Genomic DNA, 19,318 nt, shown 5'->3' on the forward strand with positions numbered 1-19,318 from the left:
AGAGAGAGAGAGAGAGAGAGAGAGAGAGAGAGAGAGGTCATTTCATGCATATATAGCATAATTTTGCTAGTGGGTTCAAAGACTAAACAGACATGGCATGCACGGCAAAAGCCTCGGTCGGTGATACGAGGATATCAGTGGGGCCTTAGTTAATCAAGGAACTGGTGAGGTAGAAAGGAGGAAAGGGCTAAATAAATTTAACGACCAAAAGTGAAGAGATTCCTCCTAATGTAGACCTGAGATAACCAAAAGAGATGCGTGCAAGAGAAGGGAGCTGCAAGAAACCAGGGATTACGATTTAATACAATCCAATGGAAATGGATCCGACTTGACTTGAATGGAGGCCCCTAAAGGCTTCAAAATCATGGGTCGGGTGACCAAACACAAGGCCATCGATCCAGGGAGACCAAAAATAAATTTCAACATGCGGTGCTTCAACATCAGTTCAATAAGGTCTCTCTGGGTAGCTAGGGTTCATCTTTATACAACTCTGTTGAACATGCGCAAGACCAAAAAAAACATCGGGGAATCCCCAGGATTACCTAATGTTAAAACAGAAAGCAAAATATTCTAAACAAATCCCATCCCAAAAATGACAACTACAGACAATAGAGTTAGACTTCAGAATGCAGCAGATTACACCACCGTGGAGGATAAAAGAAAAGGAAAATAGAGACTCCCTCGCACCATATTTCTGATAGCGCCTCGAAGAACAGATATCAAGCTCTCCATTTAGCGGTAGTACTGCAGTCAGAAACAAACATGAATAAGTCTCACCTCACCTAATAAACAAATCTAGCAGCAGCAATGTAGAGTAATCTACGGCAATGCCACACTTCAAAGAATTAATTTACTATGAAAACCTTTCCTATTTCATTCTGTTTTCCTTTGTAAAGAGAGGAGGGTTGAAGGCTCGAATACTCTAGGGAGAGTTCAAACCGTGACCCTTGCATAATAAAAGAGGCCACTACAAATTAATGTTACTGTCATCTTCCCTTGATGAAGCCTATTTGCTGCTGAAGCACTGCCTACAGCACATCAGTCCATGCTTCCTGATTATTCCATAAGTTGATGGGGTCGAATTCGACCAGTGATATACTGATAGTTATTTATTGAAGGCTAAGCACACTGACATAATATTTAACGTGGTTCGGCAAACCACCTACATCCACAGGAGAGGTCCATATTATTAGAAATAGAAAAATGATATAATACAAATATATAGAGGAGGAGGATCACATCCACTTAAACTCAACTCGCAGCTCACATTGTTGTTCTTGCAACTGCTATCATTGCAGCTTTTCTTTCTTTCTTTCTTATTCTCTTCACGTACTCTCTCAACTCTCTCTCATATTTTGCTTTTAAATAAATACTTCTATTTATAGGTATCAATGGTAAAATAAGAAGCTATTAATTATGGCACAAATAGTAGAAACACGTGAGTTGTATTATTTTTGTCAATAGTTGATGTAAGTTTTGTTGTAGTTTTTTCACAATAGTAATTCTATTTATTAGGATAGGTGCACATGTTATTGGCCATTAATGATAATATCCCAACAGATGGTTTCAACACACTTGGCTCCCAACAAGGGGATTCGAAGTTCGAAGTCAAAAGAACAGAAATGCAATAACTTGACCTAAAATGGATCACCGCCATTTTTCAAGGACCGAAGCAAACAATGCAATCAAGAAAAACATAAAACCTAAGAGAAAAGCAAAGCAAAAACTTAAGCAAATAAGAATTTCTTGAGTTGTTCTTTCACAATTGAAAATTAACCAACGAAAATAGATAGCATAGACATTGAACACAAAGTCTAAAACAAGACAGGACACGAAACTAAAACAACATGGGAATCACCAAATCAAGATGGCGGTTGCTCATTTTGGTTCTGAACGCTGCAAGGCCCAAGTCCTGTAAAGCAACAAAAAGTAAACTCAAAGGCCTCAACCTCGATAGTAAAGAAAAAAACTTATGACTGTTTGATTTTGGCCTTTTTAAGGTTTTTTTTTTTTTTTTTGATATTAGATTGTTAGTCTTTAGCTTAATAATTTTTTTTTTATAAAATTATTTTAATCTCCTGAATTGTGAAATAGTAAATAAAAAACCTTAAGGTACTCACTATCCACGGCTAAACAATAACTTTTTTTTTTTTTTTTTTTTAAAAAGGAGACTAAAATAGAAATAGAAGGAAGAGAGTTTTATTCTCTAATCGATTTTGATTATTTCAATTATAAACTTAATATATAAAGAAAGCTGGATTTGAAAAGTTAGTACATAATTAAAAAAAAAACTATATAAGGAATTTGATCGTTCAATAAAATAAAAACATAATCAAACTTGTGTCTACATGATCCATTCAATACAAGCACACCATCAAAAAAAAATAAAAATAAATATCCATATTCGTGCTAGACTGGCTTCACATTTACGCACTGTTCTTAGTCTTGCAAACATACCGAAATGTGGAAAATTATAGCATGAACAATGCAGTATCTTGCATGTAGTGGTCAGGGTCGGAGGCGGGGGTGGCTGGAAGGGGGCCGGCCCCTGCAAAAATTATTTTTTTTTTCCTGTTTTTCTCTTGAATAATTATAAATTTTAATCTTAAAATTAGTAAATTTTAACTTTTACCCTCTTTAATTTTTTGTTTTTAATTTTATCCACCCAAATCTAATGTCCTGGCTCCGTCTTTTGCACTGTATTTTTTTTTTTTTTTCGGTTCCAAGTTCAAGAAGACAAAAGTCTAAAATGACAAAAAAGAAGCAAGCGACTCTCCATTCCAAACAAAGGTCACCAGCCACCAGAGAAACCTGCTCCTCTATTCTACACGAGCTTTCTGTAAAGCTCCCTGACTAAAACACTAATGGCGACGGCTACATCCTTCTCCACCACTCTCACCACTCCGACCCCATCAAAAACCCTAAAATCTGCATCATCAAGGTCACTTCTATGCAACAGCAATTTAGGGTTTTCATCATCAGTGTCTTCCAAGACCTTCAAACCACTCAAAGCCAGTAATGGTAACGTTACTGGTGGAGTTTTGGGTGCTAAGATGGTGTCATCGGTTCCCAGTGTAAAACCCTTGATTTCTCTTGATTTTGAGACCTCTGTGTTTAAGAAGGAGAAGGTATCTCTCGCTGGCCACGATGAGGTACGTACCTTTTTTTCTCGATTTATTGTCTCATTTTGATTTTGAATGCGGCTGAAATCTTATGTTTTTTGAGTCGTTTAAGAAAGATAAGATCTTTTTTTGTGTTGTTTTTTTCTGGAGTTATATGCTGTATTATGTTGTTATGGTTATTGATAGTGTTGTTTTGTTGCTTTGTGTAGTACATTGTTAGAGGAGGGAGGGACTTATTCCACTTGCTGCCGGATGCATTTAAGGGGATTAAGCAGATAGGCGTTCTCGGTTGGGGTTCTCAGGTGCACTTTGTCATAAATTTGAAGTGTTGGATTCGTATAACTCGGCTCTATTTGTGTACAAGTACCTGTATACATCGTTTAGGCCATTTATCTGTAATTTTAAAATTGCTTTACTATATCTGTGTATATATGTGTATTGTATGGCTTATGCATGTCGAGAGCCAGTTAATCAATGATTTTTTATATGCTTCCGTCTGGACTGCTTATAGGTTGCTAACGAATAATGATACCTTGTTTATCTTAGGGTCCTGCTCAAGCTCAGAATTTAAGGGATTCTCTTGCTGAAGCAAAGTCTGATATTAAAGTCAAGGTAATTTGCATTTTGTTCTGGGGAGGTAGCTGTTTGGCAATTTGCCTGGACGTGTTTGATTGATTTTCTTGGCTGAATGTAGTATTTGCATTGCTGCTTTGTATGGTGCAGATTGGACTGAGGAAGGGCTCTCGTTCTTTTGCTGAAGCTCGCGCTGCTGGTTTTACAGAAGAGAATGGGACTTTGGGTGATATATGGGAAACTGTTTCTGGCAGTGATCTAGTATTGCTATTGATTTCTGATGCTGCACAGGTTTGTTTATTATTACTGTTTGAGATTGTACTTCTGAAGATTTTTGGCTCAAATTGTGAGATTCTTTCTGGTGTTTGTCTGTTTATTGTTTTCTTTTAATTAGTGGCTCTGGAGGACGTATTAAAAACAAAAATGCATAAAACTTGATATTTAATATATCTGTTATAAAGCAGAGAAAGATCTGGCAAGTCTATCAGCCATACCTTTTTGTTTTTCATTACCCTTTTTTATTTAATCCTAGCAATATAATTAAAAGAAGTTGTTAATAGTGCATCTTGATGGCCTGGCTTGGCTTGGCTAGTAGTGCCCATCCATTCTGGCTCACCTGCCTGCCGACTTGCCAGCCTGCTTGGAAGTGCGTCTTTTGACATTTCATATGTAAGCCATCTCTCCCAATTGAGAAAAGATAATTCCTATGTTACATCACACAACAATGCACAACAAGTAGGGCTTGAAAAAAAGAAGTCTTTCTATACTTTCCTTTTTTTTTCTTTTTATACTTTTTTTACTATATTATTATTATATTACTCTTAATGTATTAGTAATCCTTTGAATCCGGTACCAACTATCACCAAGATACCCCTCGAGGGGGATAAGGCTAAGTAGAGCGAAAAGGGTTTTTCATGAGACGGGAAATGAAAATTATTTGTCCCACACGAGGTTTGTGAATAAGTGATTGATTGATTATGAGAAAGGAATATTCATCTTTTTATGAATGTCAACTAAGTATCGGAAGTAAATTGCTCCTAGATCTTCAATCATTTGATAACCAGAGTCATTCTTTGATAAATGATCATTATAGGTCAAACTCAATAGAATTTGATCAATTCTTTTTTTTCTGTATCCATGGTATCGAATAAGTTTTTCTATCCGCCTTAGTTTTATTGATTTTTTATCTTTTCCATTCCATTCTATTTCTCTTTCTCTATTTCATTTTTGAATTTGAAAATTTTTCGTTGTAGTTGTATTAGATAGAATCCAATTCCATTTATGATTCTATTCAATTTGCAGAATAAAAAAATAAGGTGTATAAACAGAACTTCTGTTTATACAAAAGTTTTTATTTTGATTATTCGAGCGCACCGCCAACTGGTTATAGTTATGAAATCACATTGATAGCCTCTACTCGTGCTTTAGCTCGTTTGAGAGCTAGATTTGCCTCGATTATCTCTCTTGGATAGGATTAAGTTTTCTTTTTCCAAAGGGCATGAGTCCGAGTTTTCAAGCAAGCTATTTTGGAAAGTAAATTTAGTAATCATTTCATGGTGACTGTTCTTAATTGCTCTGCATTTGGTAAATATTTTGTTTCAGGGTATGTATCTGCTCTTGTTATGTGCCAGATTAGGTAGGGAATGACAATGCTTTGGTTTTTTTTCTTCCCTAGCAATCATTTTTTAGCTGTTATTTTTTTTTGTCCTGTGCTTTTCGTTAAATAGAGGGATGGTAAAAGCTATCATTTTTTTTAGAGTTTTAACTTTTATTGGTTGGTTCAAGTTAATGAAACAGCATTTTGTAGTTTATGGGTTATCACATATAGTTCCATATCTTTTTTTGTAGGTGATGAATATCTGTTATGTTTGCAGTGTCATATCTGTCAATATGTTTACCCTTTTACAATTGTAGTTTTATCTCATGTAACAGGCTGATAACTATGAGAAAGTTTTCTCGCACATGAAGCCAAACAGCATTCTTGGGCTTTCCCATGGATTTCTTCTTGGGCATTTGCAGTCAATGGGACTTGATTTTCCAAAGAACATCAGTGTCATTGCTGTGTGTCCCAAGGGAATGGGTCCTTCTGTAAGGAGGCTCTATGTTCAAGGAAAAGAGGTCAATGGTGCTGGAATTAATTCCAGTTTTGCAGTCCACCAGGTTCCCCCCCCTCACGCTAACCCTGACCTATCTGTGTGCTTAGGGCTTATTTCATTTCACTGACTCTTCTTATGTTTATTCGTTTCTATGTGTACAGGATGTTGATGGTAGAGCCACGGATGTTGCCCTGGGATGGTCTGTTGCCCTTGGCTCACCTTTCACATTTGCCACTACACTAGAGCAGGAGTACAAGAGTGATATCTTTGGGGAGAGGGGTGAGTGTAGTTCCTTATGCTATTATTCTTTCACTACTGTTCTTGCTTTATTCCTGACTCTTTTTATTGGTTTGTAGGCATTTTGCTTGGTGCTGTTCATGGAATTGTGGAGTCCTTGTTTAGACGGTATACTGAAAATGGAATGAGTGAAGACGAGGCCTACAAGAACACTGTTGAGTGCATAACTGGAATCATATCAAGGACAATATCGACCAAGGTGCTTTGTCATCAACTGCAAAATTCACTCTCCTGCTACATCTTAGTTGCCTGCATTAATTTGGTTTAATCAATAGCCTAATTAACTGCATTTCTTTGTTACAACAGGGCATGCTGGCTGTTTACAATTCCTTGACTCCAGAAGGCAAAAAGGAATTTGAGACTGCATACAGTGCCTCGTATTATCCCTGCATGGACATCTTGTATGAGTGCTATGAAGACGTAGCCTCTGGAAGTGAGATTTGCAGTGTTGTGCTGGCCGGACGTCGCTTTTATGTATGTTCACTTTACAGCTTTTGCACTATCATTCTCAAATGCAATGAAAAATCTCCTTCAACTTGAAATTTGAGAAGCAATAACTTCTTTTACGTTTATGTTGAAGTTATGAACTACTTTGCCCATAGATGTAGTGTGTTAAAGTTTGTTTTATTGTAATGTTTTATTCCTTTTACAGGAAAAGGAAGGTCTACCAGCTTTTCCAATGGGTAAAATTGATCAGACACGTATGTGGAAGGTCGGTGAGCGAGTCCGAGCTACCCGGCCAACAGGGGACTTGGGTCCATTGCATCCATTCACTGCAGGTGTCTATGTGGCGCTAATGATGGCTCAGGTACATTACTCTTTTGTTGAGGACGTTGGTATATTTCACAGCATGAAGGTTGTATTCATAGAAGCCAGGCTTATTTGTTTTTGTGATATCCAAATCAAGTTTGGCCTGTTGAGACCTGGGAAAGAAGCTCATAGTAGCTGGTGTCTTATTGTCTTCACTTTTCTTCTGTCTAGTACCTAATGCTTGTCTTAAATTGCAGATTGAAATATTGAGGAAGAAAGGCCATTCATACTCTGAGATCATAAATGAAAGTCTGATTGAATCTGTGGATTCCTTGAATCCATTTATGCATGCCCGTGGAGTTTCTTTCATGGTTGATAACTGCTCAACCACGGCAAGATTGGGATCAAGGAAATGGGCACCTCGTTTTGACTATATCGTCACCCAGCAGGCCCTGGTCGCTGTTGACAATGGTACTCCAATCAACCGTGACCTCATCAGCAACTTCTTTTCAGATCCAGTGCATGGAGCCGTTGAAGTCTGTGCCCAATTAAGACCCACGGTTGACATTTCCGTGCCACCAGATGCTGACTTTGTGCGACCTGAGCTTCGCCAATCTAGCAACTGAGATTTGAAGGAGTTGAAATAACCAGGAGGATTCTTCCATATTAGTTCTGTTGGAGAAGCTCTCTTGAATTATTATCAGAATATGGTTTTATTTAAGAACAACTAGTGTGAGCTCAAGTATTATGTCTGCCTGTCCTGTCCGGCAATGAAACACAAGCATGTAGTTTTGTCTATCAGTATTGCGAGAGTATGCGCGTGTATCAGCAACTTTTTCGACTTTCCGATCTGCAAAGAAGAGAGGACTGCACTCTTTTTACTGCTGCTGTGTCCTTTCTGTTGCGTAGACGCAAAAACGAGGCATGGTAGCTCTGTGCTACAATCTCCAAGTAGAACTGGAACCTGGATGGTATTTGATAAGCAGCTCTGTATCAATTCTGTGTTCGTTGCAGTGTTGAAAGAACAACCAGATCCAACCCCACCTATGATGTTCGAGTGAGATTGTGTTGGAAAAGATGTTCGAAACAACTGCCACAAGGGCTCAAAATTCATCATCCATTAAATCATGATGTCCGACAACCAATTCTTATGAATGACAAATCCAACAATCCAAACCGTATTTGTCGTTTGTCGTTCACATATCCTGTTCATGACGAGTTCAATTCGGTTACGGTTAGGGGCAGGTTGTTTTTCATAATATATATATATATATATATATTATAAAAAAAATTATTTTTAATATTATCAAAACCATTTAAAAACATAATTTTTTAAAAAAAATTTAAAAAATTATCAATTGTATTTTTAATTTTCAAGCGTCTGTATATTATTCTTCGAAAAAAAAATCTTTTATCTTAACATAGTTGAGTTTGACTTTTTTAAATTTAAATGAATCATTAAAAACTTTTTCGACTTCTTTGATTTTTCCGAAATTAATATTTTTATTTCAATTAATTTAAAACTCGATAACGACCGAACTGAATTTACAAATATCTATTCATTTCTAATCTTATGTTAATATTTTTTTTTCATCAAAAGATGATGAGAGAGTTCGGACAGAAAACTCAATTGATCATTTTTCTTGAACCTTTCAATTCGAAGATTCTTCGAGGGGAAAAAAAACCCGAAAGGACTTGTACGCTAAGGAAAGCATATGATACACAGTGTGTGTCATAACATAAACCGGAAATTAGAATAGACCCTCTCCGATTACATTCATTCTATCCCTCTCTCCCGCGCTGGAACAAACCCCTTCCCATTTCTTTTCTTTTATTTTACATCACTTGCACCTTCATTTCATCTTATTATTTAAGAAAAATCAGAAAATCAAGAATCGAAAATGGCGAGCCGGTTCGGTTTCCAATCAACGACAATGATCGTGACAAACACACCAGCGGCGGATCTAGCACTCACAAATCTCGCTTACTGCTCCCCCTCCGATCTCCACAACTTCGCCGTCCCTGGAACCAAGCTCTTCTTAGCTTTAGTCGCTGACTCCTCTGTTCTCTCTTTTTCATATCCTTGGTTTTATGGCATTATTTTTCTAATTAATTGATTCTTACAATAATGATTTTATTTTTGTTTTGTTTGCACTAACAAATTTGTAGCAATTTACACGAGGATCAAAAAACAGAGAATTTTGTATTCTTTGGTATAAGTCGCACTACCGTTTCAGTGTTTTAATTATCGTTAATAAGAGGATTAATTAGGATTTTGATTTTCGATTTAAACTTATGATCGTAGGCTAGTGACAAATGAGAAAATTCAAATGTGCGTGTGACAATTTTTGTGAGCTCTTTGTTCAAGTAATTTCAATTTGGTTGCCTTAACTAAGAGTTACTCCTCATGAAAATATTCGTACCGGTCAAATTGCGCTAAATTCGATTCAGCGAAGGCATGCTAAGGTTTCATCTGGCGATACGGTTTCTGTGAGCAGGTTGAGTTTGTTGCACTTTAGGGTTTTTTTCTTCTCAGTAATAGCAGTTTCTAATTTTTTTTGTATCATTTTTATTTTTAGGTTTATCCCTCCTGAAGATTTTAACCTTGCATTGTTAACACTTGAGTTGGAATTTGTGAAGAAGGGGACTAAGAATGAGCAGGTATGTAGATTGGAAACCCTGATCCTTTGATTGCGGCGGTGGCCGCGTTAAATTTTGCATTGCTTTACGGAGGGTGGCAGGATTAAGAGATGTTGATATTGTTTTGTAGATTGATGCTGTTATTCTGGCCAACCAGCTTAGGAAGAGGTTTGCTAACCAGGTAGAGCTTTATGCCCCTCAATTGTTGTGTGTGATTGAAAATATTGCTCAGTACTCCTTTCAATGTCTCACCTTTCCTATAAATGGAAACCGAGCAAGCTTAAATATTACAAGGGCTATTTTTAACCTCATTAACCTTGTGCTGGATGAATCCTAGTTAATTTATCTGTCTGAGATTTCAGTTTTTGATTTGATCTATTATTTGGAAATTGTGTTTAAGTTGTGGGATTTTGTTGTCTGCAGGTTATGACATCTGGGCAAAGAGTAACATTTGAGTATCATGGAAACAATTACATATTTACAGTCACTCAAGCCACTGTGGAGGGACGGGAAGATTCTAATGATGTTGAGAGAGGAATGATTTCAAGTGATACATACATTGTCTTTGAAGCATCAAATTCAAGTGGCATTAAGGTAAATTTTGATATTTGTATTGTGAGCTTGTCTTTTATTCTTTGTGCTTACATTTATGGCTTAGGACAGACCACCTGTCTCTGGATTTTAATCATCTTAAAATATTGTTCTTAGTGGTATGAATAGATGATGCCCTGCTTCTTCTCACCTTGATTTGTGGTCCAGTATAACATGCTTATGCCATGTTAAATTGTATTTCCTTTTTTTATTATCAATAAAGCTAACTAAAAGTGTTTTGTTAATGGATACTTCCATGGTTGTGTCAGTCTAATCTATGAAATAATACCATCCTAGATTGCACTGAATTTGCACCTGGAAAATATTTGGCATATCAAACTTGGCAGTGAACATGTTTTTGATGCCGTGTTATTGTGGGCATCCGTGGCAGTTGAATCTATTTCCCTTGATTGAAACTTTTTGAATTCATCAACTTGTGTTGTTGTATAGATTGTCAATCAGCGTGAAGCTGCCAGTAGCAACATCTTTAGGCATAAGGAGTTTAATCTTCAGTCACTGGGTATAGGTGGTTTGGGTGCAGAGTTTGCAGATATATTTCGAAGAGCTTTTGCCTCTCGTGTTTTCCCACCTCACGTGACAAGCAAGTAATACAGTTAGTTCAAGTTATTTCAATCCAGTTTGGGATATGTACATGTTCTTGATGTTAATAAGCTTTTGGTGTTTCCAGATTGGGGATCAAGCATGTAAAGGGAATGCTGCTTTATGGGCCTCCTGGCACTGGAAAAACTCTCATGGCTCGTCAAATTGGAAAAATGCTGAATGGGAGAGAGCCAAAGGTTTGGAACTGATTCCCTGGTTTTCTTCTTTGTGTATGTTTGTGTGTTTGTTGATCTGCCAGAAGGAAAATAATAAATGGCCTTTTGCAGCTGGTGTCACCTGAAATTTATGTTTTTATTATCTGTGCCTATCTCCATACCAAAGAGTTGTATTCCATTTGATGTTTGGGAAGTTGGAACAACATTTTAAAATTGATGCTATAACACTTTGTATTCCTGGTTGTATGACCTTGATGTTTTAGCATGATTGAGATCTATGCTAGTTTTTGATAAGCAGTTGAATATGGTCGGTTGGATTGTGTATTCAGTGGAACACTATATTTCAGGATTTTATGAGCCATCCATCTTACGTATTTGTTATGATGCATTTATTCCTTGTATGAACCTTTCGAGGTCATGGTGTCAGAGTTTAGCATTGGAAGTTTATGTTTGAATTACATCTGATACTTTTTATGTGAAAGTTTAGATTCAAGTGTGAAATAGGATATTGTAATGAAAACATCAGTGCCTGTTAGTTATGGTTTAATGATGCAAATGATAATCAATATGTAATTTCTTTGTTGGTAACACTGCTAGATTGTTAATGGACCTGAAGTCCTAAGCAAATTTGTTGGTGAGACTGAAAAGAATGTCAGAGACCTGTTTGCTGATGCTGAAAATGATCAAAGAACCAATGGTTAGGGACCTCTTTGAACACAGTATGATTTTAGGTACTTTCTCCATGATGCTAATGCCATCACTACTTTCACTTTTCAGGGGACCAAAGTGATTTGCATGTAATAATCTTTGATGAAATTGATGCCATATGTAAGGTATGAGATTTCTACACTCTTTTTTAACATTCATGCAAGTCGAATGTATTGCCTTGTGTTGTTTAGCAATTATTCTACTTTTTCAACTGCTCCACTATCCAGGACAGGAAGCCATTTTTAAGCCAGATTAATAGTCATCAATGGTGATTGAAAGTGTGTTTTTGATCCAAGTTATGTTGGTTGTTTAAAATCTTTTGCAATCAGTATCTTACAAATTTAGTGAGAAAATAGTAATGGTAAGTTAATTTTGAATTTAAGGTTAGATTGGTAACATCCTTTATTCTGAAAAGGAGAAGAGTTAGAGGAAGTTGAGACAGGAAAAGGGAGGACTTATAACAAAAGAAAAACAAGAATAGAAAGTGACGAAAAAGAACTATAGAAAAGCCAATTAAGTGCACTGAGAGTGTGGGAAGGGATTTGCTTAGAAGAATAGTATTCAAGCACCTTCAGATGAGAGAGGCATTTATGTATAGATAAACATATGGTGTTTATCAGGAAAGTTTTAGCAAGTTTGATTGTGGTTCTCTTTCTCGTACATGTAGACTTCGTGTTAAAAATTTTAAGCTAGCATATGTCTGTTGCATAGTTGCATTTTCTCACTTGATAATCTGTCAGTGATATAATGCTCACCTGTGACATTTAAATTGGAATTAAGGCTAGCTGCATCCATTATAAAAATTATAACAGAAGAAATAATGCATCTTTTATTCTGTTTTTTGCAGTCAAGAGGATCAACTAGAGATGGTACAGGAGTCCATGATAGCATTGTGAACCAGCTACTTACAAAGGTTGGTGAAGAGTTCTCAGTGATTTCTGATCATTTGAGAAAATCAATATAAATTTTCCTCAGCCATTATAATCTGCTTATGTGAGTTTCTATTAAAAAGCCCTAGTGATTCCATCAATATGACTAGGAGACTGCTTGCTTTTCAGATAGATGGTGTGGAGTCCCTGAATAATGTTTTACTTATCGGAATGACCAACAGAAAGGATTTGCTTGATGAAGCACTTTTGAGGTTACTCCTTTTTTCTGTCTGTAACGCTTATGTAAAACAATGTTTAATTTTTTCATTTCATATAGTGAAGGCATCAGTTGCAAATAAGAAAAAAATGAAGTGTAACTAGTTAGGTGAATTAAAATGTGAAAGTCCATCCTGGACTCTTGTTATTTTTTTTGGCTCTATTGGAAATTCATGGTAATTTAAACCAAGAACAGTAATGCAGGAGATACAGTGCATAGATAGCTTTATTGTATTCTGAAAAATGCTAGAATTTTGAACTATTTTCTCCCACTTTTTTGGCTTATGGGCAAAAAAGCTCCCACTTTAACAAATATCATCTTCAAACCTTTTAATTTTGTGGTTTGTAGGCCAGGAAGATTGGAGGTTCAAGTTGAAATAAGCCTTCCTGATGAAAATGGTCGGCTGCAGATTCTTCAAATTCATACAAACAAGATGAAAGAGAATTCTTTTCTTGCTCCTGATGTAAATCTTCAAGAGCTTGGTATGTATGTTTGCACAAAGATTTTGATTGGAATCGAATATTATCCTAGAGTATATACCATAATTGTTTAAATATTAAATTGTGGTATATCAAGGGAAAGATAAAACTGTTGGATTACCATAACTACCAAAATGTTAGCAAAAACTGAGAATGAGATAGTTTGTGTTCTGCCATATAATATTTGCGGGTGAAGTTATTTACCGTCAAAACTTGCTTTGATAATGGGATTGCATAATGTTTGTATAATGGTTTTTATTTATTTATTTATTTATTGCATACAGCTGCTCGCACAAAAAATTACAGTGGAGCAGAACTTGAAGGTGTAGTGAAAAGTGCAGTATCATTTGCTTTGAATCGACAACTAAGTCTAGATGATCTTACCAAGCCAGTAGATGAAGAGAGTATTAAAGTTACAATGGATGACTTTTTGCATGCACTCCATGAAATTGTTCCGGCATTTGGAGCCTCCACTGATGACCTTGAACGATGCAGGTAGAGTTAGAAACGTTTTGCTCTACTCGAAATCATAAATTTCTTTTGAATCTGGCTAGCTCTTGATATTTGGAGCTAAATTTTTCTATGGTGGATAAGAGCTTAGATAAGTATATTGTAACCGAACATGGTTGGCTGTGTGAAAATAGAAAACACAATCTCAATCGAATACAAATTCCTAAATTGTGCCACATAACATGACTTGTAGACTTAATGGCATGGTGGACTGTGGTGATCGACACAAGCATATTTATCAGAGAGCTATGCTACTGGTGGAGCAAGTTAAAGTTAGCAAGGGAAGTCCAATGGTCACTTGCCTTCTGGAAGGCCCAAGTGGCAGGTAAGCATTGTCCCTTCCCTTTTGCGTTTCCCCGTTTCATTTGCTTCATGTAATTTCTCCAGTTGCTAGTTTTTTGAATGTTACTCTCTCTCTCTCTCTCTCTCTCTCTCTCTCTCTCTCTCTTACAGTGGTAAAACTGCATTGGCAGCTACTGTTGGCATTGACAGTGATTTTCCATATGTCAAGATAGTGAGCTCTTTCCCCATAATATATATCAATTTTCATAGTCACTTTGATACTGTATGTTTTTGTTCCTAAACTTCTGAGTTTCCACTTATTTGATAGATCTCAGCTGAAACAATGATTGGTCTCCATGAGAGCACTAAATGTGCACAGATTGTTAAGGTATGTGAATCGGAAGTTTACGGGCTTCTTGTACACAGCTTTAATGGTAACCTAGGATTTTATCATGCTTTTCATTTTTCCCTTTCTAATTGGAACTTGCACTTCTCCGCTCCCACAAGGCTATACTTGCTAACAATTGTTATCAAAGTATAGCATATGTGTGACTCTGTTTAGTTTCAGCTGCAACTAGCAGTATTGCCTTTATAATGTAAAGAATTAAGCCTTGGATAACTTGGTACTTTTCATAGGTGTTCGAGGATGCATACAAGTCTCCTTTAAGCATTATAATTCTTGATGACATTGAGAGGTATCCAACTTTGAAATTTGCAGTGTTATTAACTTCAATTACTTGCTTAGGCCCCAGTTCTGTGTTTTGTACTTTAAATGAATTTTTTTCCTGATGATCAATTGATATCTCTGTTGCAGATTATTGGAGTATGTCGCTATTGGGCCTCGCTTTTCAAATATAATTTCTCAGACATTGATGGTACTCCTGAAACGTCTTCCTCCCAAGGTCGTCTTTCTTCCCATCTTTCCCTCTTTTGGATGTTGTTACTTTCTCACATATTTTGCGATCATGTGCTCTTTTTCGGCTCCACGCAATAAAACACGTGACTTCAGTTTTTACAAAAATAAGAACAGAAAAAAATTTCCCTCTTCCATTTAGTGTTGAACTGTATTCTGTGCATAATAATCTCTCTGGTTAGCCTTTGAACCTTGAACCTTCTGAATGGTCAAATAATTCTATCCACATGAAATGTTTGTCAGTCTCTCTAAACTGCTTATACTTGTTATGACTAAGTAGCTCCTTTGATATGCCGGTCCTACTATCATTTTTTCTCAACAAAAAGGGAAAATAGAATAACTTATGTTCTGTCTAGTTTCAATGTATTGAGTGTTGTTGGAGCAACATTGAATAGCTTGGATTATGCAATCTTGAATGTGTTATGAATGTTATAGAGTTATTTAGTTGTAAAGGATCGCTGTTCCAAAAAAAGGGGGAAAAGAAGGGTTAAGTGGGTACTGGACATAGGTTATTAATGAAATGGCTAAACTTATTTTTGTTCAGTTTTTGTGATTATCATGCTCCTCGTTGTTGCAAATGGCAGCTTATGAGAGCCGATCTCAGAATGGATTATCTATTTTTAAAATAATCATGGCTGAAATGATTATGCAAGGATCTGAGATAGATAATTCATTAAAATAATCATGAATGAATGATTATGTTGGTGGTTAGTAGTTTTCCTGGCCTTACCAAACCTGCAGTTTTATAATTTTTGAACTTTGCTTTCAGGGAAAGAAACTTCTGGTGTTAGGGACAACAAGTGAAGTAAGCTTCTTGGATTCAGTTGGTATTTGTGATGCTTTCTCTGTTACTTACCACCTTCCCACATTGAAGGCAGATGATGCAAAGAAGGTAAACGGTCCATTTGATACACTTTTATTCATCCATTTGCAGTTTAGTATTGTTTTCTAGTCATTACATTAAGCAAAGATAAGAGTGCAGAGCATCTGTTTTGTTCATGTTATTCATAATTAAGTGTTTTAATTTTTTGAATAAAGTATTCTACATGAAAGCTGCTTAAAGGGCTGCTGTATTGTTGCTAGGATGGGGGAATGGCATAATCTATTTATTTATTTTTCTAATGTACCATTTATGTCACTTGCATTTTGTTTGTTAGTTAAACTAATTTACTCACCTCTAATTTGACTGAAAATTCTTACAAATCCATTTCAAAGGCTTTTAAGGATGGTGCCAGCTGGCAATTATTGATTTCTCATTAGGGATGTTACTTGTAATGATTTATTTGGCCATTACTAATAAGAGACGTTTGGACAGCTCAGTTCTCTATGGATGCCATCCATGCTCCCAAGTCCTAACAACCTTCTCTCTATAATTAGCTTTCTGGATTCTGGATAGATGATTAAAATGCGACCTCACATTTATTAGTAATTCTTAAGAGTAAATACATAACCTTAATGTAATATGCTACATTCCTCACCAGGTACTGGAACAGCTCAATGTTTTCGCTGAAGATGATGTCAGTGATGCTGCAGAAGCCCTGAATGATGTAAGATTATCTCCTGAAATGCTTATTTTATGCTTCGTTTTTTCTCCCAAAACTGAGATCTGGTCTTGACTCTTAGTGCTTAGGGAGTTATGAATTGTTCTTCCAACACTATTGGATGCCTCCCTTGGTCCTTGCATATTTAATTTGGGTATCATGTTTGATGGTGGCTACTTCATTCAAGGGGTGTGATTTTTTAGATCATGTCATGGTCATTTATGGAAATGATGGTTTGGGCTTTTAATTACTACCCTTCTCCAGGAACTGAAATGTCACAGTTATGAATTATACTTTTTGCCTTTTCTAACCACAATATGACCTTGTGAATTGCTCGAGTCTATGGCTAATCTATGGCATTAAGCAACGATAAGTTCATGATATCTCAATGGGGAAATTGTTTTTGGTCGTTCGAGGCTGAACTTGATTTTGGTTGAATAACGAATAACTATCTGGGAATTTTTCCTTAAATTTTTATATTTAAGTAGGCAAAGCAACATTTTTCTGTATTTATACTCACATCTAATCTCGCTTCTTTCTATAATTTCTCTTCATAGATGACTATCAAGAAGCTCTATATGTTGATTGAGATGGCAGCCCAGGGAGAGCAAGGTGGAGCTGCTGAGGCTATCTATTCCGGTAAAGAGAAGATCAAGATTGCACATTTTTACGATTGTCTTCAGGACATTGTGCGATTCTAATTCGAAGCTCTCGTTGACCTTACCCAAAAAAAAAAAAAAAAACTTTTACCTGATTTATATTCCACTGTTCCTCCCGAAAGCTTTCACCTCCCATTTTCAATTTTTTACTGCATCCTTTGTGGCGATATTTTGTTGTCTATTTTTGGCATTTTGATTGAGTGATGTGTTTACTCTTTGCTTTTTGAGGCATCATGGTTTTTGTCTTAGGCTTGTAAAGCTCCGACGATTCGAAGGTTATAGACTTTAAGAACTATTATCTATGTGCTAATGAAGTAGATGCATGGTAAATTGATGAGTTTTTCACCATGTTAGGTTTGCTTTGGCTTCTAGTTTTACAGAATTCATGATTGTCATAAATAATAAGAACAACAACAATAATAATAATCAAATTAGCTTTGATCGTGAATGAGAAAGAACACTAGGGTGTTTTTCATTAGTTATGGCCGTAAGCATTCGTAAGTTGAGGGGGTAGAGTGGGCATCACATGCCATGGAAACCTGCGAACCATGAAGAGATTGACACACTCGAGCGAGGGGTTACCTCGCTAATCATCATGCTAGATTACTGGTAATTGAAGATTATGAAAAGTGGTTAAAAGGCGTAAACCATGAAAAGATTATGCTCGCACTGCAAAACCACTTCTAGTGATCTATCCCTCTTGCGTGCTGCTTAACGCCAAAAACATAAATAAGTAATCAAATTCCTAACTATTCTTAAAAAATCAGGTGCGTAGTTATAATAATAAAAAGAAATTACGGTGCAGAAGCCAAAAACTTGTTCACTTAAGGTAGGGCGTGGCCATAACTATTTCATGGAAGGAAAATTACACACTATGTATAGAGAAGGGGAGAAAAAGGAAAGAAAACCCTGAATATGAAGATCAAAGAACAAAAAAAGTATAACCCTAATCATACTTCTCTCTCCAAGAATAAACAAGAAAGAGAACCCAAGATAGACCCAATAAGATATCACCAACTGTCTGTCTCAGGCTCTCAGCCAATCCCAAGCCAACACCTCCACTCTCCTCTCAAAGTTGACCCTCCAAATAGCCATGAAAACATGAAGAAGCGTACACCCTTTTGCAAAGAAATATTGAAACTCTCCGTCCTTGATAAAAGAGACCATGAAAATCAACCACCCAATAGCAAATAGGAGCAGCCCAGAAAATGAATCAGAGGTCCGGATCAGGAGCTGATCTTGTGGTGTAGACCCCATCAGAATCGTTGCAGTTTCATTCCCGTGTGTGAAGGTGTAGATTTCCTTCATGCGGAACATCATGAGTGCTCCACTTGTCATGGCTATGAGAGAGTGGAGGATGCATATCACAGGAAAAGCCGATGACATCTGAGGGTTTTGGGGAATCTAGGCATCATGCTTTTTAGGGATCATTTTGAGGAGACGGTAAACTAAGGAACGAGAAGAAACTTCTCTCGGAGATGCCATTGAAATAGGAGAGTTTTGTCAGCGGATGCGGGAAGATGGATAAAAACGTGTCATGTATCCATGATAAGGATCTTGTGGGGCCTACAGTAGCCATTAATCGGACTAATTGTCTTAATATTGGACACGTGTCATGTGATTAGTCGTGCCGACTTCATATAACGACTGCGCTTCTTATCTCCACGCAGAGGCAGAAAGCTGAGTCGTGGGCCATGGTTTTTAATATTATAATATTAAAATAATTAGAAAATACCAAAAAAAAAACAATTTAACGTTTTTTATGCCAGATTTATTTTTAAAAAACATCTAAATAAATACGGGTAGATGTTAATCAGATAAAAGCCAAGGTTTTGTGTTTGGATTGCAATTGGATTTCATTTTGAAAACGAAAGTGCTAATGAAGCATTGCAAGTGGAGTAGGTGTGGCCTTGTACATCCAAGATTTGTCCGGAAATGAATAGTATAAATTTCAGAAGCTTTTTGAAATTAATTAGAATAATGAAATGATGTATTTAAAACTTTTTCAGATTTTTATTTTATTTGATATAAAAAAATCCCACTCTTAATTATTTCTTAAGAAATTATTTTCATAATAATATTTTGATAATTAAATTATCATTTCTTGCATTCAAAATGAGAGTATATATGCTCATGAACATGTATTATCAAATGCCATTTTGGGTTTACAAGAGTTTTTTTTATTACAAACGAAGTGGTAGAGATTCAAAACTTAATTTTAAAAAATATTAATAT

At 36.3% G+C, this 19,318-nt stretch overlaps 2 protein-coding genes and 1 pseudogene across 2 annotated transcripts; 2 read left to right on the plus strand and 1 right to left on the minus strand.

Annotated features, from left to right (window-relative positions):
• The first annotated feature begins 2,727 nt into the window (after positions 1 to 2,727).
• Positions 2,728 to 7,721, plus strand: LOC118047303 (ketol-acid reductoisomerase, chloroplastic). The gene is made up of 10 exons (XM_035056557.2): positions 2,728 to 3,152; positions 3,332 to 3,424; positions 3,669 to 3,734; positions 3,846 to 3,986; positions 5,628 to 5,855; positions 5,953 to 6,070; positions 6,148 to 6,287; positions 6,395 to 6,562; positions 6,741 to 6,896; positions 7,096 to 7,721. Exons 1-10 carry the CDS (start codon positions 2,865 to 2,867, stop codon positions 7,462 to 7,464), a joined length of 1,767 nt encoding a protein of 588 aa, XP_034912448.1. The 5' UTR covers positions 2,728 to 2,864; the 3' UTR covers positions 7,465 to 7,721.
• Positions 7,722 to 8,436: 715 nt separating this feature from the next.
• On the plus strand, positions 8,437 to 17,431 carry LOC118047301 (vesicle-fusing ATPase). Its single transcript, XM_073408786.1, has 21 exons — positions 8,437 to 8,914; positions 9,240 to 9,336; positions 9,418 to 9,499; positions 9,609 to 9,659; positions 9,902 to 10,072; positions 10,520 to 10,674; positions 10,758 to 10,866; positions 11,443 to 11,542; positions 11,623 to 11,678; positions 12,401 to 12,466; positions 12,612 to 12,694; positions 13,048 to 13,181; positions 13,463 to 13,673; positions 13,882 to 14,013; positions 14,142 to 14,202; positions 14,299 to 14,358; positions 14,607 to 14,665; positions 14,785 to 14,872; positions 15,653 to 15,775; positions 16,365 to 16,430; positions 16,982 to 17,431. Exons 1-21 carry the CDS (start codon positions 8,740 to 8,742, stop codon positions 17,123 to 17,125), a joined length of 2,223 nt encoding a protein of 740 aa, XP_073264887.1. The 5' UTR covers positions 8,437 to 8,739; the 3' UTR covers positions 17,126 to 17,431.
• Positions 17,432 to 17,899: 468 nt separating this feature from the next.
• On the minus strand, positions 17,900 to 18,597 carry LOC118047302 (uncharacterized; annotated as a pseudogene).
• Positions 18,598 to 19,318: the final 721 nt, after the last annotated feature.

The sequence above is a fragment of the Populus alba genome, chromosome 4 (genome assembly GCF_005239225.2).
Source record: "Populus alba chromosome 4, ASM523922v2, whole genome shotgun sequence".
NCBI classification, from domain to species: domain Eukaryota; kingdom Viridiplantae; phylum Streptophyta; class Magnoliopsida; order Malpighiales; family Salicaceae; genus Populus; species Populus alba.